The sequence below is a fragment of the Heterostelium album genome (genome assembly GCF_000004825.1).
Source record: "Heterostelium album PN500 unplaced genomic scaffold PPL_contig26, whole genome shotgun sequence".
NCBI classification, from domain to species: domain Eukaryota; phylum Evosea; class Eumycetozoa; order Acytosteliales; family Acytosteliaceae; genus Heterostelium; species Heterostelium album.
Genome location: NW_008805103.1, coordinates 1 through 21,756, shown reverse-complemented (window position 1 = coordinate 21,756; position 21,756 = coordinate 1). Strand labels below are relative to the sequence as shown.

General features: G+C 30.2%; 7 protein-coding genes across 7 annotated transcripts; 4 read left to right on the top strand and 3 right to left on the bottom strand.

Annotated features, from left to right (window-relative positions):
* Nucleotides 1-63: 63 nt before the first annotated feature.
* fscC (G-protein-coupled receptor family protein) lies at nt 64-3,359 on the bottom strand (the record flags this gene model as incomplete). The annotated part of the gene is made up of 7 exons (XM_020582494.1): nt 64-600; nt 657-766; nt 827-1,148; nt 1,203-1,498; nt 1,559-1,808; nt 1,870-2,018; nt 2,969-3,359. The coding sequence occupies 7 exons, from the start codon at nt 3,357-3,359 to the stop codon at nt 64-66; spliced, it is 2,055 nt and encodes a 684-aa protein (XP_020426848.1).
* A 462-nt stretch (nt 3,360-3,821) lies between these two features.
* On the bottom strand, nt 3,822-5,755 carry PPL_11744 (uncharacterized protein; the record flags this gene model as incomplete). The annotated part of the gene is made up of 3 exons (XM_020582493.1): nt 3,822-4,008; nt 5,085-5,532; nt 5,671-5,755. 3 exons carry the CDS (start codon nt 5,753-5,755, stop codon nt 3,822-3,824), a joined length of 720 nt encoding a protein of 239 aa, XP_020426847.1.
* A 103-nt stretch (nt 5,756-5,858) lies between these two features.
* On the top strand, nt 5,859-9,435 carry PPL_11743 (V-type ATPase subunit a family protein; the record flags this gene model as incomplete). The annotated part of the gene is made up of 5 exons (XM_020582492.1): nt 5,859-5,867; nt 6,402-7,040; nt 7,109-8,778; nt 8,845-8,872; nt 9,205-9,435. 5 exons carry the CDS (start codon nt 5,859-5,861, stop codon nt 9,433-9,435), a joined length of 2,577 nt encoding a protein of 858 aa, XP_020426846.1.
* A 208-nt stretch (nt 9,436-9,643) lies between these two features.
* Nucleotides 9,644-11,173, top strand: PPL_11742 (BCIP domain-containing protein; the record flags this gene model as incomplete). The annotated part of the gene is made up of 4 exons (XM_020582491.1): nt 9,644-10,138; nt 10,215-10,691; nt 10,758-10,929; nt 10,995-11,173. The coding sequence occupies 4 exons, from the start codon at nt 9,644-9,646 to the stop codon at nt 11,171-11,173; spliced, it is 1,323 nt and encodes a 440-aa protein (XP_020426845.1).
* A 544-nt stretch (nt 11,174-11,717) lies between these two features.
* On the top strand, nt 11,718-12,984 carry PPL_11741 (uncharacterized protein; the record flags this gene model as incomplete). Its single annotated transcript, XM_020582490.1, has 4 exons — nt 11,718-11,940; nt 12,400-12,422; nt 12,708-12,902; nt 12,979-12,984. The coding sequence occupies 4 exons, from the start codon at nt 11,718-11,720 to the stop codon at nt 12,982-12,984; spliced, it is 447 nt and encodes a 148-aa protein (XP_020426844.1).
* A 206-nt stretch (nt 12,985-13,190) lies between these two features.
* PPL_11740 (uncharacterized protein) lies at nt 13,191-17,826 on the bottom strand (the record flags this gene model as incomplete). Its single annotated transcript, XM_020582489.1, has 17 exons — nt 13,191-13,197; nt 13,230-13,274; nt 13,354-13,420; nt 13,689-14,465; nt 14,531-14,816; nt 14,906-15,099; nt 15,176-15,258; nt 15,338-15,470; nt 15,632-15,801; nt 15,872-15,997; nt 16,215-16,346; nt 16,416-16,445; nt 16,558-16,689; nt 16,770-16,835; nt 17,146-17,296; nt 17,417-17,450; nt 17,803-17,826. 17 exons carry the CDS (start codon nt 17,824-17,826, stop codon nt 13,191-13,193), a joined length of 2,457 nt encoding a protein of 818 aa, XP_020426843.1.
* A 459-nt stretch (nt 17,827-18,285) lies between these two features.
* PPL_11739 (uncharacterized protein) lies at nt 18,286-19,767 on the top strand (the record flags this gene model as incomplete). Its single annotated transcript, XM_020582488.1, has 5 exons — nt 18,286-18,339; nt 18,539-18,666; nt 18,773-18,795; nt 19,500-19,565; nt 19,742-19,767. The coding sequence occupies 5 exons, from the start codon at nt 18,286-18,288 to the stop codon at nt 19,765-19,767; spliced, it is 297 nt and encodes a 98-aa protein (XP_020426842.1).
* Between the last annotated feature and the right edge of the window lie 1,989 nt (nt 19,768-21,756).

Here is a 21,756-nt window from a genome sequence, read left to right as displayed (position 1 = left end):
TAAATATTTTATTTTATTTCAATGTAACAAAATAATGAATCAGTGGGTTGTTTTTTTTGTATTTTATGGTTGTTGAGGTGGCGTTGTCGTGGATGGTTCCGATTCGAGTGACGGTGTGAGTGTTTCATTGCTAACAACTGAGCCGGTAGTGGTTATTGTTGTCGAGGATGAGGAGGAACTGTTATTGCTAAGGAATATACTGCTTCCGGAAGTCTTTTTCATTTGGATTGTACTTTTTCTTTGTGAAGCAGCACTAGATGGATCGGAAAGGGTATCTTCTGAACTGAAAGAAACATTGATCATGTTAAATAATCTTCTTGCAATTCTTGAGGTTCTTAGTGTAATGAGATTACTTGGCTCAATACCAAATGCAATAAAACCAATGATTCCAGCATCACAAGTTGTGATAATCTGTAGTAATCTAAACTGATAGTCATCAATTTTTAGACGACAATTGTCATCTCCATCTTTGGCAATACATTGTACCCAATCCCTAACTGCATCAAAATAGGTATCCTTTTTGGCACTAATATAAAACTTGAATGCTGTAACAAAACTAAAATTGAAAAGTACCCATACCATTACAAATATTTGTTTAATCTATAATAAAGTTTGATTAGACTTTGAATAATAAAAAGATAAATTAGACCACTTACTGTATATATAATAACTTTTTTATCATGTAAAATCTTATAAATAGAGTAAATCTTTGTAATTGAATAAATAGTAAAAAATAAAATAAGAATTAAACAAATCCATGATGGTACTAAAATAGGAATATCAATTAATAATTGAAGCTATATCAATAAATATATTGTTAACTTACCAAAGAAAAAGATATATTGCCAGGTATCTGAATTATCACCATTAATCCAACATCCTGAAGTGGCAGGTGTCGCAGCATATTGTTTACCAATGAGTGGGATAAAAGTAAACAATATAGAGACCGACCAAATGATAATTCTAAAATATTTGAAATGTTTGAATTTTTCCATTCGAATAGAGAGGAAATAATCATAACAAATAGTAGTCCACCAGAAAATCATTGATAGACCCCCAAATTGAAAGAATAACCCATTGAATACACATACAGCATCTTTTGATCTAATATATCGGTTTCCATCACAAAAGTTTTCTTTTCTTTTATCCTATTATTAAGTTAGATAGAGATATATTTTAAAATAAAAGTTTGATCTACTTACTACAAAGAAATATGATATTTCTAAAAATATAGTTGAAATTGCAAATGAAAGAATAATTTCAAATTTAATAATAATTTCATTAGGTAATATTCCATAGAAAACTATTAGAAAGACTGAACCAACAAAACTAAAGGAAACTAAAACTGTTTGGAGATAATAAATTGCATCCTCTGCGGATTCAGAGAATATTTCAAATGGACATGGAAGAGCACACTTTCCAATGACTGTGTAGTATAGTGGATCCTTTTCCATTTCTTCATCAACATAAATCAATGGTTCTAAACAAAATGTATAATCTAAAAAATGGATTTATTAACAATATGATTTTTTTTTAATGACTTGTTGTTTATACATACTCGAATTTGATACATAAGCATTGTTACATGTGATGTCTATGGTTTGTGTGGAGGTTGGTGTGAGAGGGTAGGTTGTAGTTGAATTTGGAAAATCAGGAACACCATCGGTTTGATCTTTACATGATATAGGAAATAGTGATAGGAAATCTACACAAGCAACCTCTGCTTTTTGACAAATTGATTGGCACGGCAAAGATGGAAATGTTACATTAAGAGAAGATTCATTAAATAAATTACAAGGTTTATAAAACTATAAAATATTTAAATGGTTAAAAAAAATGAATTGAAGAGTTATAAAATCGTTTTCTTACAATTGAACAAATTACTATTGATGCATTTTTTATACAGTCATCATTGGCTGTCAATTTGATACCGTTTAAAGATTCGAGTGCATATTGACTCAATTGTTCTTGTGTCTGACTACTATTCAAGTAAATTTGTGTATCTTTTGGAATTGTACCTTGATATGAAAATAAAGTAAATCTTAGCCAGGTCATGTTAAATTCCAGTATAATTTATATTTACCATTACAAGGTGATTTAGGGTCAATATATTCACATCTGCCATTGAAATCGAAACAATTGCAACAGATGGAAAACAATAATAATAATAATGATATTTTTAACTTCATTTTTAAGTTTTTTTTTTTTTTTTTTTTTTTTCCAACTTTTTTTATTTATTACTTTGTTTTGTTTATTATTGCTATTCGGTTTAAAAATATACACTTTATTAGATTTAAATCATTGTAAAAAAAAATTGAAAAATATTTTTAAAAAATATGTATTTTATTTTGATGTTGATAGATATCATTTGAAACATTATCAAATTCTGCAAAATTTAAAAATAAATTAAATCATTAATTTTTGGAATTGATGTCAGGATAGATCAGTCGGCTATTTATCGAATCTCTTGAATGATCATACACTCCCCATATTCTCACTCCGCATTTTTGTAATTTTTTTAAAAAAGTTTAAAAGAAAAAAAAATCTGTGATTATTTTGGGAAGCAATGTTGGGTGCCTAATTGAAAACTATTCAAATGACCCCACAAATTGTTATTTTAATTTGAAATTTTTTTTCAGATTTTGCAAGGGGGAAAAAAAACAATTAAAATTTAATTAAAAATTTATTTTCATCCTTTATCCCTCATTGACGGGTGTGGGTTTACTCTTTGGAGGTCTGCCTCTTTTCTTTGGGGTGGCATCACTGTTGGATGTGGATTGGAGCGGTATCATCAGTTCATGTGGATTGACTCTTTGAATTGCCATCATTTAGAGAGGTTGGTGTAGAGTTCTTTAGGTATCGTTGAAGAAGTTGGGTATAAGTTGATTTTGAAGTTTTGATTGCGCCAAGCAAAGAGACAAAAAAGTTTCTGTACATCAGGGAGGCTCTATGCCGGATTTCCACTTACTGCTTTCCACTATGCAAGGTGGTACAGAGGAGTTTCTCGGAAAGATTTGGTAGGCTATTTGTTTCACTGTTTCTTCTCCTACGACACCTAGAGGAATGAGCCATGTAGACTTTAATTCGTTTGATTTTCCAAAATTAAACAAATTGTTTATCGCTTGAACAATTGGGTCACTAGATTTCGAAGTCCTGTCAACCAGTAGCTTATCTCTTATAAAACCATCAAATGATTGTTTATCGATGAGGTTATCGAACATCTGCTTATTTGCTTGGTGTTTTCGATGATAGAGCTCTTCTGTTTCGATCATTTTTTTTAATTGGTCATAATCGGTACGGTATACATCGAGAGTCTTTTGGTGATTGGCAATTTCACATTCTAATAATCTACATTTCATCTTGTATTCCTCTAGGGGCCCCGGTCAGATTGTTCTCTCTTATCTATATAATGTTGCACCATATCCATAATAATTGATTGTAATCGATTGATCTCAATCTCTGACTGGTTGAGCTTGGTCTGAAGGTCATTGGCGTTAGTCTCTGACTGGTTGAGCTTGGTTTTAAGGTCATTGATGTTAGTCTCTGACTGATTGAGCTTGGTCTGAAGGTCATTGATCTTATCTATATTATTATTAACAAAAGAAATTGAATTGATATTGATTTGGTTGTTGTTTTGTTGTGTTGATAATTGAGCTGAACTGATGATAACTTCCTGGCTTCTGCTAATATCGGATAAAGCGATGATATATTGTACCACTAGTGGTATTATTTTTGAGAAGTGCCGAGATTGGTTCTACTATTGTTGACGATAATAATAATAATGAATATCATTAGATAATGTTAATATATATTTATATAAGTTATTTACTGGGTGGTGCTCTGACTATATAGTTATTCGATGAGTGTAATGTGATGAAGAGGATAGTGTAGATGATTGAGAAGGTGATTGTATATTTGTAATTTGTTGTTATTGCTGGGAAAGCAAGGCTGTTGATGAGTTGTTCACAAAGATTGGTTAATTTCAAACTGTCAATTTGGTCGATAGGTCTTTTCTATAGAAAAGTTAAATTTTAATTATTAGATTGACTAATTTAATTATTATTTATAGTTATTACAAACTATGTATGACTTACAATACAATTAAAGAAAATTTTGGAACTTTTTGGTATGATTATGCTAATTGAAACCCAACGTGGGTTGATATTAAACTTATTTGAATAATATGTAAATGGATTATCTGTTGATTTTTTGGATACTGGTTTATCTAATTTAGATTGATCAGAATTGTTGTCTATTAATTCATATTATAAACTAAATATCTGGTTAAGTAGATCCTAAATCACTTTTGCTAGGCTTAACATGTTGTTGCATTTCTGATCGATAGCACATTACTCTTAATAAGATGAGGTCAAGCAATAGCGTGAGTTTCTTACTAAAAGCGAGGCCAACTAAGTTGGGTTCTGTACAAGAGCTACTAATCGTAGTGAAGCAGCAAGTTAAGTAGCACAAATGAATTAAGGTAATAAAATAAATAATGTAATAATAAAAATTGAATAATCGACCATTTAAAAAAAAAGGAAAAAATGAGCCCTACGTCGAATTAGTATTGAGTTAACACCCCGTGAAAGATTTGACCCATCCATGAAGAATTTATTTTGATTGGTATCAGATTCACAACGTCAAACGATTTAAATATTATAGATGATCTTTTCAATTGTTTTGATATTTAATAACAAAATCAAATTAAAAATATATGAATATGAACAAATTAATTTCAAGCTTATAATGGCATAATATTTCTTTATTATAATGTTTAATTTTGTTTTTTCTTTAGGAGAGAAGGTGAAGGAGGCGCAGTTTTGAAGCTTGGAAACTGTTTGTGTGAAGGAGTGCTCTCTGATCCGGTAGCCAACTGTGTGATAATCTTTAATTGGTAAATACAAAAAGAGCTGTTAGAGATGACTTCGAGCAGGTAGATGAAAATGTAGTTGTAACTATATGGTATAGAGTTGGATGTCCGATTGAGAACGACCATTAATGTGAGAGCGCAGTAGAGTATCGATGAAATATGGATGAGATGATCTATGGAGCGTGTAAGCAGCTGAATGACCCATTGGTCAAACTTGTGGGGCGGTACTCTCAGATTTGCTGTTCTCATTCTAACATTAAGCATCAAGTATCCGAAAGAAGTGACCGAGAGTAAACCATAGATAACTCTCTTACGAATACTCAGATCTTTATCTGAAGTTGTTGTTGTTGTTGTTGTTGTTGAGTCTAAAGGTACCAAAAGTAATAATACACTGTAGACCCAAACAAGAGCCAACAATTCGGCGAATACTACTCTTTTGCCAGAGAAGATCTGTCTTATTTGAGCTTGTAAACTTACATTGTTTTGTGTTGTCGTTGCATGAGAATTTATATTATTATTATTTTCACTTTCTTCCTTGATGTTGGAAGTTGATGTACTTGTATTGTTTATTAAATGATTCGATTTAATATTATTTGCATTGATGTTGTTGGTTGAAGATTTATATTCTAATCCAGTGATATTGTAAATCGATAATAGTATTGCTATGGTCGAAAGAAATGAAATCAGAGAGTATCGTTGATAGAGATGAATACTTCCCATGATGTCATTGCGATCTACATAAAAGAAAAATACAAATGTAATAAGCAACCGCAACACTAATATTAGATATTGTGTTTTACAGATACTCTTTTGAAGATGTCTCTTTGTGAGCAGATATGCCGTTGACAATAAAAATAATGCTGTTATTATAGTTATTTTATACATTAAATAAATTTATTTGTTATTACACAAAACTACTAATTAATCGAGATATTCCTTGTTGGCGGTATCATGCAAAAATTTAAAAAATAAAATAAAAAAATAAACAATGAAACAAGTTAATTCGCGATTCAAAAGTTGTATAACAATAAAAGATATTATTTTTCTCTATTTTCATTTATCATTGAAGCTGTTAAAGTTCTTTGACGAAACCTCACTTTGAATCTTTTGCAACTTCACTGTTATGTTTATTTAATTTTGTTTAATTTTCATTTAATTTTATTTTTTTCTTTTTTTTTCCCCCACTTTCACACCAAAACTCGCCACCTCTTTTCACACACACAAATTTATTTTAAATTTAATTATTAAAATTTTAATATATAACTCAACCTGGTTGGTTTAAAAAATTTTTTTATTGTAAACAAAATCAATTCATACTACCAATATATTTGTTATCAACCTTTTTCTTTTATTTCATCAAGATAAAGATATCTTTATAAATATATAAATTTTTTTTTTTTTTTAGTATTTTATTTTTATTTTTATATATTAGTTTGTTGTTGAAAATTAGAAAAGAAATTTGTCTATGGAATATATTCATACACCTCTGTGGAGATCAACTCCAATGCAGATGGTGCAATTGTTTATTCAGATAGAAGCAGCTCATCCAACAATAGATGAATTGGGACGACTTGGAATTATAGAGTTTGTAGACCAGAATCCACATGTCAGTATGTTTCAGCGTTATTTTGTCAATGAGGTCAATCGATGTGTAAACATGGAGAGAAAGATAAACTTTCTCGAAAATGAGATCTTCAAGGACAAGAAGCTTGCCGCAATACTCGAGAGAAACATGTACAGTGGTGTCGACCTATTCAGTTACGATGTGCTGCAAATGACCGAGATGGACTTGGGTTTCAACGAATTGGAAACTCGTCTCGAAGAGCTAGAAAACGAATTGAAACAGATCAATATCAATGCAGAGTCACTACAGAGAAACTACAACGAATTGATAGAGATCCAGCATGTCTTGACCAAAGATGCCATATTTTTCCAGGAGCAAAACCTTAACGATGACTCTGAGAGAAAAGATCACTCTGCCAAGAGTCCACTACTCCAAGAGGACACACTAGTCGAAGTCCAAAAGCAAGGTGTAAAACTAAGTTTTGTAACAGGTGTTATGAATACCGATAGAATTCCACAATTCCAAAGGGTATTGTGGAGAGCAACAAGAGGAAATAACTTTTCAAAAGATTCAATCATTGATGAACCAATCATTGATCCAAAAACTGTATGTAAAAAGAAAAAAAAAAAAACAAACTTTAAATTAAATCTATTTATTTATTAATATATAAAAAGGGTGATGAAGTTAATAAAACAGTATTTATTGTATTCTTTCAAGGTGAAAGATTAGAAGATAAAATTAAAAAGATTTGTTTATCGTTTGAAGCAAATCTATATGAGTGTCCAGATTCATCTTATGGTCGTACGAGATTATTAGAAAAGATCATGGGAAGAATTATGGATTTGAATATTGTAATCGAGAGATCAAGAGAGCACAGAAAACAGTTGCTTATCAATATTGTCGAGAAGATCGTAGGCTGGAAGAGAAAGGTTCTAAAGGAGAAATCGATTTACCATTCGATGAACAAGTTTGATTATGATGTAGGTAGGAAGTGTTTGATTGGCAGAGGTTGGTGTCCAAAGACCGGAATCGAAGAGATCCAAGTTGCGCTACGTGCTGGAACTACAAAGAGTGGTGTCATGGTGCCGTCTGTTCTCAGTGTGATTCGTCCCAACGAAGAACCACCAACTCATTTCGAAACCAACAAGTATGTGTCGGCATTCCAACAGATAGTTAATGCCTATGGTGTTGCAAAGTACCGTGAAGTCAATCCAGCTGTGATGACCATCATCACATTCCCGTTCTTGTTTGCGCTGATGTTTGGTGATGTCGGTCACGGACTGATGCTACTTGCCGTTGCAGTCGCCTTTATAAAGATGGAAAAGAATCTCAGTGGAAAGAAATTGAATGAACTCGTTCAAATGCCTTTCGATGGTCGATATGTACTCTTCTTGATGGGGCTCTTTTCTATTTATGTCGGTTTCATCTACAATGAGTGTTTTGCAATTCCGATGGACATCTTTGGAACAAGCTGGAAGCAAAATGGAAAACACATGGTTTTCCAGAATCAAACATATCCATTCGGAGTGGATCCAGTCTGGAAAGGTGCACCCAACGAACTGGAATACTATAATTCCTTCAAAATGAAGATATCCGTGTTGTTTGGTGTCATTCAAATGACTGTTGGTATTGTCTTTTCACTGATGAACTACTTGAACATGAAAGGTCCAATGAAATGGATCAACATCTTTACTCAATTCATTCCTCAAGTAGTCTTCCTCTGGTCCATCTTTGGATATATGTGCTTCTTGATCCTGCTAAAGTGGGGATCTCCATACGATGACTATATTCTCCCAACCATTATCGATATGTTCTTGTCGCCAGGATCCATCAAAACGCCTATCTACTCTGGACAGCAAGGTGTGCAGACCATTCTCTTGATTCTAGCATTCATATCCGTTCCTGTTATGCTCATCCCCAAACCGCTTCTCATGAAAAAGCTCTACGAGAAGGAGATGGAAGCAAAGTCCCATGGATACCACTTACAAGGTGGTGGTGGCGGTGAAAGTGGTGAAGAAGAAGCAGGAGAGTTTGAAGAGGAGGCACTCGAAGCCGATGGACACCATGGTGATCGCTTTGAAATGAGTGATGTATTCGTTCATCAAGTAATCCATACCATTGAGTTTGTACTTGGTGCTATCTCCAACACAGCTTCCTATCTTCGTTTATGGGCACTCTCACTTGCTCACTCTGAGTTGTCCACTGTATTCTGGAATCGTATTCTAACAGCTGGTATCTACTCTGGTCCGTTCTTGGCATTCATCGCATTTGGCGCATGGTTGGGTGCTACTATAGGAGTTTTACTTATGATGGAAACACTATCCGCATTCCTTCATGCACTTCGGTAAGTAATTAATTTGTTTTAAAAGAGTTATTGATAGATTACTAACCGTTTTAATCTACAAACTAGTTTACATTGGGTAGAGTTCAATAATAAGGTAATAAGAGTTATTTGATTTCAAAGAGTATTCATAGATTACTAACATTTTTGATTATTATTTAATAATAGTTTTTTGCAGGAACTGGTGTTTTGTTCAAACCATTCTCTTATAATGACATTCTAATTGGTGAAGATGAAGAATAACCAAATTATTGATAAACCATTTCAAAATTTAAATAAAATATAAATTTTTAGCAGGTATTGGTTGTTTGTTTGACACCCTGTGAACCAAGTTGATATTTGAATTATATCTAATAGAAGAAAATCTCAGTGGAATACAAAAAAATTTTATAAATTGTTTAATTTTTTTTTACACATGTTAAAGAAAAGTCAGATGCCAAACGAAAAGAAGTGTATAAAGCCGCCAAAGTCAAAGCTCCTCCGGATGATCCTAATTCTTATGTTATCAAATACTATTTGGATGGAGAGACAAAGTATTACATCAACCGTGATTTCAATGCCTGTTTGAATATCGTTACTATTGCCGAAGCATATTTAAAAGGTAAAGCCCGTCCAACTTTATTGTGTCCATTCAAAAAGGACAACCCGGAGGATGATTGAATAGATCTCCCCGAAATGAAATGGTTCATCGAAAGATGTAAGTGATTTTCATTTTTCTTTCGAAAATAGAGTAACAATGAAATTTTTTTTATAAAAAATGAAAAGCACAAAATTAACTTTTTTTTTTGTTTCTCAAGAGAATAAATCACATCCAAACAAAAAACGAACGAAAGTAAATCTTTATTTTTAATAATCCAAATTGTTAACAATGTCAACAAAGAATAAACCAAACAATAAAGAAAAGCAAGTTGTTGAGAAAAAGAGCAATGTTTTAAATGAAAAGAAGAAAGTTACAACTAAAGAAAAACCTACTGAAAGAAAACAAACACAAGAATTGAAAAAGACAACAACATCATCAACAACAGCAGCATCAGCATCTACAAAACCTAAAACCACTACTACTACAACAACAAACAAACCAATTGCCAAAAAAGAAAAGAATATAAATCAATCAATCAAAGAAACTAGTAAAGCAACAAAAACATCTACCAAAACAACTAACAATACACAAAAATCAAATGAAAAGATAGTAGAAAATAAGAAAAGAAAGAAACCAGTACAAGAGCAAGTTGATAGTGACAGCGATAGTGATGAAAACATTTATAATATACAATATAGTGAAGATAGTAACAGTGAAGATGAATATGAAGATGATTCTGAGAATACAAGTGATGACGATGATGATTCAGATGATTTTAACGAAGTATGTTTTAATTCGAATCTATGCCTCTAATAGCTACTAATTTTTAAACAATACCCAACTCTTTTTATAATAATAGATTAATGTAGAATTTGATATTTCAACAGTTCAAGATAATGATTATCATTCAATAAAGAATATGATGACCAAGTTGGTACCATGGACATCGGACACCAAGTTTAGTGCAGGTGAAATTACAGATTTAATATTGGAGCAATGTAAGCAATCAAACTTTGGTCGTGCCATTCGTGTGGAACACAATGATGACCCATATGGATTCGCATCGGTTTTAAATCACAACAGTTATAAATCGAGTGATGCCATTCAAGGTTACACAGAATACCTAGAGCTCAAGTCTAAACAACCAGAATCACAATATATCGATGCCAAACAATTCCCTAAGCACAAGCAAATGTCGGCTATACTTGGTGATCTACTCTCAAACTCCAAAAAGAATCAATTAGGTTTGTTCTTTAGCGAACGATTCCTCAATATACCACCTCAACTTGTACAACCGTTACATCAATTCTTACATTGGGATTTAGAATTATTAGTTGTAATGTATCCTTAAACTCTTTATTAATTACATTAAAACATTGTTATTAACAATTTGATAATCAAGGAATCTAAAATTAATGAATTCAAATTCAATAACTATTTATTCTTGACAACGTTTGGAGTTGTCAGTGGAGAATCGACAGATGAAGTAATCGATGAGAAAGAAGCAAACAAATTGAAACAGCAGAGAAAGATGCCAGAACAACAACCAAAGAAACTTCAAAAAACAAATCAAAGTGAAAAAAAGAAACATCAACTTCTTCAGAGCTCAAACAAGGTGATCTCTATTACTTAAAGCCAGAGGATGAATACCTCAGACAATACGCATCAGCATGGAGTACATTCGACATTCCCTACGAATACGGAAACGGTGCCAGATGGACTTTAGAATGCAGTATGAACAGAAAAGGTTTAATTATGATTGTACCACAATCCAATATTCAATCTTTCTTAAATACAATTAAAGAAAAGTTACAATAAAAAAAAATATATTCAGCTAGTATCAAACTTTTATCAATAATAATAATGCTATTCACGTAAATACAAATATGAACATATCATATCTAGATTTAATCACACATATGTAAAGTTATTATTGGATTCATTTAAATAAAATCATATATGTTGAGTGTTTATTACTTTTTAACAACATGTTTGTTTTTTAATGATTTGTGGATTTGGTTTAACGAGAACATGTAACCAAGAGTATGATGATACTCAGAATTGTTCAATACTATTAACTGTTTGAGATGATCAATATTTGAAAAAATAAAATTAACCCCACCACTATCTCCATTTATAGAAAAATATTACTTTTTTAAAGACAAATAATATTACTTACCTACAATCATAGAGTGTGTCCAAAATTATTTGTTTTTAGTGAATCAAATTAATTTTACAAATTAAAAAAAAATAATTTTTAATTAATTTTTATATAAAGACAAAGATAAATGATTTCAAATATCTCAGTAAATTAATAATTAACATTCGGAAAATAAATAAATCTTTATTTATCAAAAATAAAATGGAAAATAATAAAGATTTAAACAATAACCAAAATAGCAAAGTTATTCCCAAAAAGATTCCAAGATGGACCAGCCAAGTAAATTATTACCCACCATTATTTAAAGAATATGATACTTCAAAGTCCGATGGAAACATAAATAGCAACAATAGTAGTTGTCCTAATCAAATTAATAACTCAAATCCAAATATTAATAAAAATAATAACTATATAATGAATAGAAGTATTCCCAGGAAATCAGAAACTCATGATTTCAATAATGATATTTTTATAGAGACGAATACATATTTGTAAAAAAAAAATAATAAAAAAGAAATAGATAATGTTTTATACTAATTGTTAAATTTTAAAAAAAAAACAAAGATTTTATTAATAATTTGTTTTTATTAGTCTCAAAGGTTGTGTCTGTTTGTAAATTCACTTTAAGAAAGTACTTGTTGAATAAATATTATGATTTATACAATAGATTTTAGCGAATCAATCTAAAGAAAAATGAATTTATGAATGAATCTATCAATTATTACATAAAAAAATTAATAAATGAATGATTTAATGTTTCTTTAGATGCTCAAAAACAATTTTTTTTTTTTTGTATCTAAAAACATATCATCATTAATAGTAATAATATCAATATCATTTTGCAAGATGTTACTACTTTTTTTAATTTATCAATTATTTTAAGAATATAATGAATTAGAAGCAAATGTAATTTATTATCACTCTTCAAGTTTACTTATTTATTTTTCTGAAAAGATACATATTGAAGAGTAATATTGATAATGATCATTCTCATAAAGCTTATCTTTACTAAATACTAACAACCTATTTTTAATATTTGGTTATTAAAATAATTATAGAATATTTATAAATGGATTTACGTAATAAATGGCATTTAGATTCAGAGATCACCTACTATTAGATTGTTGACAGTGAATCTTAGATATTGTTTGTTATCGATTCGATGAGTGGTTATGATTTTGCTGATATTAGATTGACTATACTCTCAGAGGTACTTGTATCGAAACTTCTGTAAAATACAACAATACTATCAGAGTGAAAGCACTTCAGATGTTGCAAGAGAAAGATGTAACCAGCACAACCCAACGTTTTGCCATGTCAACAAGCACGAGTTCCAATTCTACCGCCAACATTCACTATCATATTAATATCGTTTCAACACCAAAAGCAAGACCTAAGAACTAGGTATCTATTTGTGCACTCAGGTATGTAAATTGTATAGAGTTAATTAAAATAATTATAGAATTAAATAATCAATTTTAAAAAACAACAAATAATAATATATCAAACGATAGAATTTAATAATCAATTTTATGCATAAATTAACAACAACAACAGCTCTTTCCCACGTTTCGATCTTTATACAATACAAAAGTATCCAAAATAAATACACACCCAGAACTAGTATTAAAGGAACTGTTGTTACAATTAAAATCATACTTCAACAACATCAACTCAAGTTCTTTAACGACAATTACTATCAAAACAACATACATGTTGGCGATAATGATCAATACAAACATACGTTCAACAACTCTACTTTCTCAAATAAAAATAAAAAAATCTTATTTTGATAGTTTATTTATAATTATTTATTTAATTCTTATACACTAAATACTGTAATTCTTGTTGTTTAAATTTATTATTACTATTGAATAGTTTGATAGGTGAAATTGGTTGGTGTTCTTTGAAGAAAATCAAATCGGAATCAAGATTACAAAAACATATATTTAATTATAAAATAATAATTTAAACCCAATTTAATTAAAAAATAATTAAACATATTCACACATTATAAATTACCAAGCTTTACGTTTTTTTCTTTTAGCTTCTCTTTGATATGTGTAAACACTCTTTTCCTTCTTATATACCAAACACCGAGAAATGCTAAACTTAGAAAAACGGCACCACCAACCACACAAACTGTTATGATTAGTGTGCGATGTGATTTACCACATTCCCCTCCATTTTCAACGAGCACTGAAAAATTTGGGTCGATAATACAGTTGTAACACTGTGGAAGTTGAATTCCTATCAGTGTCATTCCTGTCTCTTTGTCGGTGCTAATCACTTGATTTCTAGTGGCGGTTGGTTTGCCATCCGACATGATTCTATCGAGGAACGAACCGTAGAAAACTGTTTTGTCCTTGGTGATCCTCAGGTACTTCAAATCGTTGTTGATATCAGTTCCAAATATATCGAGCTTATCTCCACACTCGTCGAATTGATCTTCAATCTTAGTGTTGAATACCACCCGGAGGACATTGAGATTTGATTGGAATAGCCAACCGGTAATAGTGATCGAAACCTTCAATGAATTCGGTGGGAGATACGATGTGATTCCGGCGAATTCAACGGTTCTCTCTTTTGGCGAGTATTGAATCATCGTTGTCACATTGGGATACGATACATTGAGGTAGTAGTAGAGATTGGTGATTTCACCTTCGGTGTCGTTTCTAAATCTCCATTGGGTAACATTCAACTCCTTTACGACATTGTCTGAACTGTCAACCTCCTGAATCGAATAGATGTTGAAATCGAACTGCACATTCTCTGCAACGAATGAAGCTGAAGGTGTCGTCAAGTTGGTAACAATCGTACCTTTTCCAAGTTTGAGATCGCAGTAATATCCACCATATCCTTCATTGCATTTACATTTTTTCTCTAAACAAACTCCATTACCTGAACATTTGTCAGCTTCACCACAATCATTTGGTATGACAGCATCATCTTTGAAAAAAAAAAATAAATTAAATTATTCCTGAAACAAAAGCTATTATATTATGACAACTTACCAACTTTAACAGTTGTTAGAGATGAACCATCGCCAACAGTAACCAATAGAGGTACATATCCAACTGTCAGAGGACCAGCGACATTACAATCGATGGTTAAATTTCTTTTTACTATATCTTTACATTCTTTATAGTCTAGGTAAACACTGACAGTGATGTTGGGGTTTGATTCAAAGTGTCCATCGATGTGGAATGCACCACCATTACGATTAATAGGTGAGTAAGATGTAACTATAATATTCGCTATAATCGAAAAATTAACTCTAATTAATACTGTTTCGAAATTCTGTACAATTTAATTTATGATAGAAACTTACCAGGTTGGTAATTTGAATAGATCGTCAAATTTTGGTATTGATTGGACAGTGTGATTACTTGACTTTTTCCTATTAAAATATTTATTTGGCAATCAATGTATGAACTGTTATGAACTTGAATGTTCTCGCAGAGTTGTAAATTAACTGAAACTGAATAAGTCAAAGTGGTATCGAAAGTACCGAAAATTCCAAGATTATAAGTCACATTTGGTAACATGACTGGATTAAAGTTTGGATAACTAATTTGTGTTACTATATTTGATTTTAAATAAAAAAAGATTAGAAATAACAGTTAAAATTATTAATATTTTATATTCTGTTAACTTACCATCTGTATACCATGTAAATGTTTGTGTTTTATTATTAAACGTTAGAGTAACATTTCCTGCCTTTACATGGTCTACTGCATATCTTTAATAAATATAAATTTAATTAATAAATAAAAGGAATAAAGAATTGGAAATTCAATTGATAAGATTTCACAACTTACAAAAATTCAGTGTTTGCCCTCACCATATGTGTGGATGGAGGCGCTTTAAAGCCAAGATTTTTACCAGTGATAGTAAGCGCATATGGAGAAAAGTTACCAAAAAATATGAAATTAGTTTTGTCAAATTGAATTACTGTTTTTTAAGAAAAAAAATAAAAAAAAGAATTAATTATCTCAAATATATAAATATTTAAATAAAAATAAGATATATACCACAGTTAAATGAAAATGGTAGATGAAGAGATGCAGGCATCAGGGATTGTAATTGTAGATTGCTCCATGCACAGAAAATACAATCTGGTGCCTCTGTTATGGAAGTATTTAAGAAATTGATGAATTGTACTAGGCATATATAATCAGGAATACTACCATTAATACCAGGGTTGTTTTTAATATTAAATTCTCCAAGAAACAGACTACTATAGTCTGGAATGTTTCCTTCTAATAGATTATTACTCAAATCTCTAATATATATTTATAAAATGGATTAGAATGGAACTGTGCAGTATTTAAATAAACTTTACGAAATATTACATTTGAACATTCATGGTGGTTGAAAACCAAGAAATTGGAGGCCAACTAGTAAGATTTTGATAGGTGAGGAATAATTTTTGTAAATTTTTTGCTTTTTCAACGCTACCTCTTACGTTACGGAAATCTCTATAGAAAATGAAAATAATAATAATGATCAATAATAAATATGATATCGTAACAAATTTTAAATTTGAAATTCTTCTTACATGCTGTCCATACGAGGATAAACTGTAAAATCTGTGTTCAAAAAAGTTGTTCCTTCAAGAATTCTAATATGAGATGTTCGAGTTAGCTAAAACGTAAATGAATGTCATTTTTAACATTTTAATTTAAATACACTTACAATCCTATGAGATTGGCTGCTCTCCCTAAGGAAATAGTGGTGTTACGAGCAGGATGATAAACATTGATATAAAGTATGGAATTTGTATCAAAAGTAATTATACTATTGTCCATATATGAAATTTTACTGTTACTGTATTAAATAATATTAGGAATAAGTTACACTAGTTTTTTAAAAAATAGTGTTTATAAATATATTTACAATATAATCAATACTGGGAAATTCTCCTCTCTAAATGAAAAAGGTTCCGAATTCCTTAGTTTCCAAGATGTAGATCTTTGAATTAGGTGGTGATATTAGTAAAATATTGATTAACAATATAGATATTAAAATAGATAGTTACATTGAAGATAGATTTGGGTATAAGGAATTCTGATCAAAGTCAACAATTGAATCACCATCACAGGTGAGACCTCCCATATGTGTAAGTGCTGAATTTGGAACATATGGAGAAATAGAGCAAGCTGAACAAAATCTAAAAATACAATATTGTTAATAAGATATTTTTGGTCTTGAAAAAAAAAAAAGGTTTCTTTTATATTAAACTAGACTTACAAAGAATTGAAAGGAATATATTTTGGAAAACCATCTTTCATTATTAGATTGTCAAATACAACTAAGCTATATTTATATATGGTTAATCATCTACAATGTTAAAATTACTAATAACATGGATGAATAGCTTACCTGAATACTTTAATTTTTTATTCTCTGGCTGATCAAACATTTCAAACAATGAAATGGTTGTATCATTGATAAAAGAGAATATTGTTCATTTTCAATGTTTCGAGATCTGGGAAATAAAGTATGGTGATAGGTCCTGGGTTTGGTATTGTTCATGGTGTGCTCACTCCTTAGGGTGAACTATATTGGAAATAACAATAAGTATTTTTATGTGTTTATGTAATTCAAAAAGCATTCTAATACTAACAATTGAGTAACAATCTCCTCGGAAGAATTAGTTGGAGAAGGTGAACATATGAAAGGATCAAAGTAATAACCTTCTGCTAAAGTACTGCAATTAAATCCATTTGAATTCAAAGGTATTGAATATTGATACATTATCCATTTTATAGAAGCAACTAGTTATATATATAAACATTTCTATTAATTTTGATATTCTCTACACATTTTTGACTGACCGAACCGTTCGGTTGATTGTCTATTAAAACAACAGAAAAATGCATGCATTCAATACATACCAACATTTTGATCCAAAACTAATTGAGAACTGATCTGAAAAACATTTAATGAAAAAACTAATAGTAATAGATATTTTATCATTTATTTTGTATTACAATCTAGGTATGATAACCAAAAAACAAAAAAAAAAAAAACAATCTTTAATTTAAATTGCAAAGAAAAATAAATAAAATTCGAATTCTATTAATTTGATCAAATCCCTCATCTAATTTCAATTTCTAATCATCCCAATATTTTAGTTCTATTTTTTTTCTTTATACAATACAAAAGTATCCACAACTAACACACCTAGCATTAAAGGAACTGCTGTCACAATCAAAATCATACCCTAAAACATCATCAACTCAAGTTCTCTTTATCGACAATCACTATCAAAACAACATACATGTTGAATTATCGAGACAAACATACCTTCAACAACTCTACTTTCTCAAATAAAAAACAAAACTTATTTAGATAGTGTATTTATAATTATTTATTTGAATTGTAATTCTCTTTGTTTACATTGTTATTATTACTATTGAATAGTTTGATAGGTAAAATTGTTTTTTTTGTTTGAATAGATTGGTGTGTTCTTCAAAATATCGGATGAAGTTTGAATTTATTGTAATTGTATATTCTTAATATGTTGATCCGATAAATCTTTCTAATGATCTGTAAGTCTCCTTAACAGATTTCTTATCACTATGTTGGTTCGATAGGTGTGATCACCACTCATTGTCAAATTGATATGACACCTCCAATTTAGTTGATCTAAAAATTAATGAATTAATCATAAAGATTAGATGAATCGATGTTGATTGATCGTTTGAATGAGTAAATAGGTGTGTTGTGATGGTTTTAATGATTAAATAATTTAGAATATAAAATGAATATGGTGGCTATCTACTTCAAATGGTGCAGCACCATAACTTTCTTGAAAGTTAAAATCGGTTGTACATTATCAGTCCTATATTATTATTATGATCAATATTGTTATTTCATCAATCGATTCTCTTTTTAACTAGTTAGTTAGTTATTCATTTATAATAAATAATAAATAAATAATTTTAACAAAACTTACCAAATAATTGCAGAGGTGTTCAATGCTTCTTATTTGAGGTTTGAAAAGTAGATAGTAGAGGAATAGCATCACTTTCAAGAGTTTCTACAATGATTTAATTGATCATGATCGCCAACCTGTCATCTCTGGACCAGAAAAAGATGACAACTTTCGTACCAACAAGATCGAATATGTTCTTCAAGCACAGTAAGTGTGGTCTGTGGAGCAGATGTCTTATTCAAAGATCCCTCCAAAAGAATTCAAAAATGTCTTGAATATTTGTTTGTATGATTAACATATTATTGATCTATAGATCATTAAAGTTTAAAAATATTAGTAAATCAATTAATAAATGATAGTATAGTATTTAATTTATTGAAATTATAAATAGGACTTATGAATAAATAAATAAATATATGTCAATGGAAAACTAATGAATGATTGATTAAACGAATTATATAAATAAATGAACAAAAAAAATGAGCTATTTGAATTGAGAATCAATTTTCATTGTTGATTAAGTGTGAACAATCGTGATAAACAATCAGTAACTTGAAATCATTAGTGTATAGGATTGTATAATCAAAGTATAGGTTTCTATGTTATGTTACTTTTAATAATTGTGTAATTGTGATTAAGATAGTCGATATAAGATTATGTTGGTGTATTTGGTAATCCAAGTTGTATGAATCATGATTAATATTGTTTTGTCTATGAACAAGTTAAATCGATATTATATTGAAACAGTAAAGATATAGTGTAGATTAAATAAGAATAAAAGTTAACTAACCTTTTAAATTATCGACAAGAGTTTCATAATAATAGAGCTCAATATAAAATATGCTAATTTTTGTTTAATAAAGTATATTTAAAATGATATGAAACTAAATAACAATTAAAAATAATAAAATATTCTTTTGATGTTCAGTGTTTATGATCAATATTTTTTATTTTTTTTTTACTTTTATTTAAAGTTCTTAAGATATCGTTATCAATAGTAATAATAATATCAATATCTATTTATTTTATAATTTTAAAAGATGTTACAGCTTTAGAATATAATAAATTATTTAAGAAAGTAATGAGTTATAGATTTCAATTCAAATGTAAGCTCAGTCAATGATTTCATTATTGTAAGTCTATTATATTGTTGCACTCACTCTTTCAAGTTTACTTTTTGTGTTCTAAAAAGATACATATTGAAGGATAATATTGAGATAATGATCATTCCTATAATGCTAAACTAAACTAAACTAACAAACTAATTTTAATTTATTAATAGATACAGAGTATGCAACGTTAGATTAGATATCGTTTGTTGACAGCAATGTCAATATATTAGTTGAGTGGTGGTTGGTTCTGATGAATGAAGATTAGATATTAGATTGACTATACTCTCAAAGATAGATACTTATTTTGGAAGATGCTGTTAAATACGGACAAAAGCGGTGGTCGACTCTTTGCTAAAACATGACAAGGATCAACGTGATTAAAGATACTATCAGAGTGAAAGCACCATTGCAAGAGTAATACATTTCAAGTACAACCAATTAGTAGTATGATCATCAACATTACAAGAAGTGTGTTCTTATTGCTATTGAGGTATTTATATTTATAATTTTTAAAATTTATAAATCTACTGCAATTATCTAATATACCACAATCATATAGAGAGTCAAGTTAATTTATATTTAGATTTTATTTCAACAGAGCATTGGAAAATGATATTCATCAAGTACAACTTGTTGTCAAAAGCTTACTTTGCTGACCTAATAGGTGAAGTATACACCAACACTTTGATCAAAGTCAATGCAGCCACTATCATCTGACAAGAAGATATGGTCACTATAGATCGAATGTTTCGAATAATCTACATTTGGATTACAATTATCGACACCAACAATCTTTAAAGCTACAGATAGATTAACATTAAGATAAGCACTAATTTACTAAACATTTATTGATTATCATTTAGGAAATTATAAATTTAGATAACAGATACTGAAATAAGATGTCACTCAATAGGATAGATTAAATATCAACAACTACTACAACTACAACAAATGGAAACAATAACATTTAGATCAGATCTCCAAAGATCAATGACAATTTGTAAATAGTGGTGATCAAGAATGAAACATATAGTTCCAGATTTAAAATAATCAATCATATTTATTTATTCGATTCATACTACTTGATATGATTCATTTACTTTGGAATCTATGATTAATAAATGAATTAATTCAAAAAAATGAATAAAAAAGTATTTATCAATATTTAAATAGATTGAAAGAATACATTATTTAATCAATGAATTAATGAATAAATGAATAAATAAATCAATCAATAGTTGAATCAATAATAGAATCAATTATTCTATTTGTAACTTGGTTTATTTTTAGAGTTATACTGGGTTACTAGTTATTCGATATAAAATCACATGTAAATTAACAAAATTCGATCTCTGTAAATCAAAGTTTTTGTTTTAAAAACTAGGTAATCAATTCTATCTAATATAGTAAAATGATTATTCTTCACTACATTGTTCTTAGATAAAAACTCATGCCCATAATGCAAAATTAATTTTTTTATATTTTTTAAACTTCAACCAATTCATCAAGAATTGAATTCCTGAGATATAAAACACCATTTTATAGAAATTAAAAGCAATCCCATCTTAATCGTCAAAGTTTACTTTGCCAAAAATGTTTGGACAAAATGCAAAACTAAAACATTTTGTATTGTATTTTCAATCATTTATTCAAGAATTGAATTATAGAAATAAAATATATCTATTTAAACTCCAATTTATCAGCAACCCACATATTAATCATCAGGTTTACCTGATGATTAATATGTGGGTTGCCACAGGGCAGAGCCCCGGGTTGCCACAGGGCAGAGCCCCGGGTTGCCACAGGGCAGAGCCCCGGGTTGCCACAGGGCAGAGCCCCGGGTTGCCACAGGGCAGAGCCCCGGGTTGCCACAGGGCAGAGCCCCGGGTTGCCACAGGGCAGAGCCCCGGGTTGCCACAGGGCAGAGCCCCGGGTTGCCACAGGGCAGAGCCCCGGGTTGCCACAGGGCAGAGCCCCGGGTTGCCACAGGGCAGAGCCCCGGGTTGCCACAGGGCAGAGCCCCGGGTTGCAGGGTAGGGTAGGGTAAGGGTAAGGGTAAAGGGTAAGGGTAAGGGTAGGGTAAGGGTAAGGGTAGGGTAAGGGTAAGGGTAAGGGTAAGGGTAAGGGTAAGGGTAAGGGTAAGGGTAAGGGTAAGGGTAAGGGTAAGGGTAAGGGTAAGGGTAAG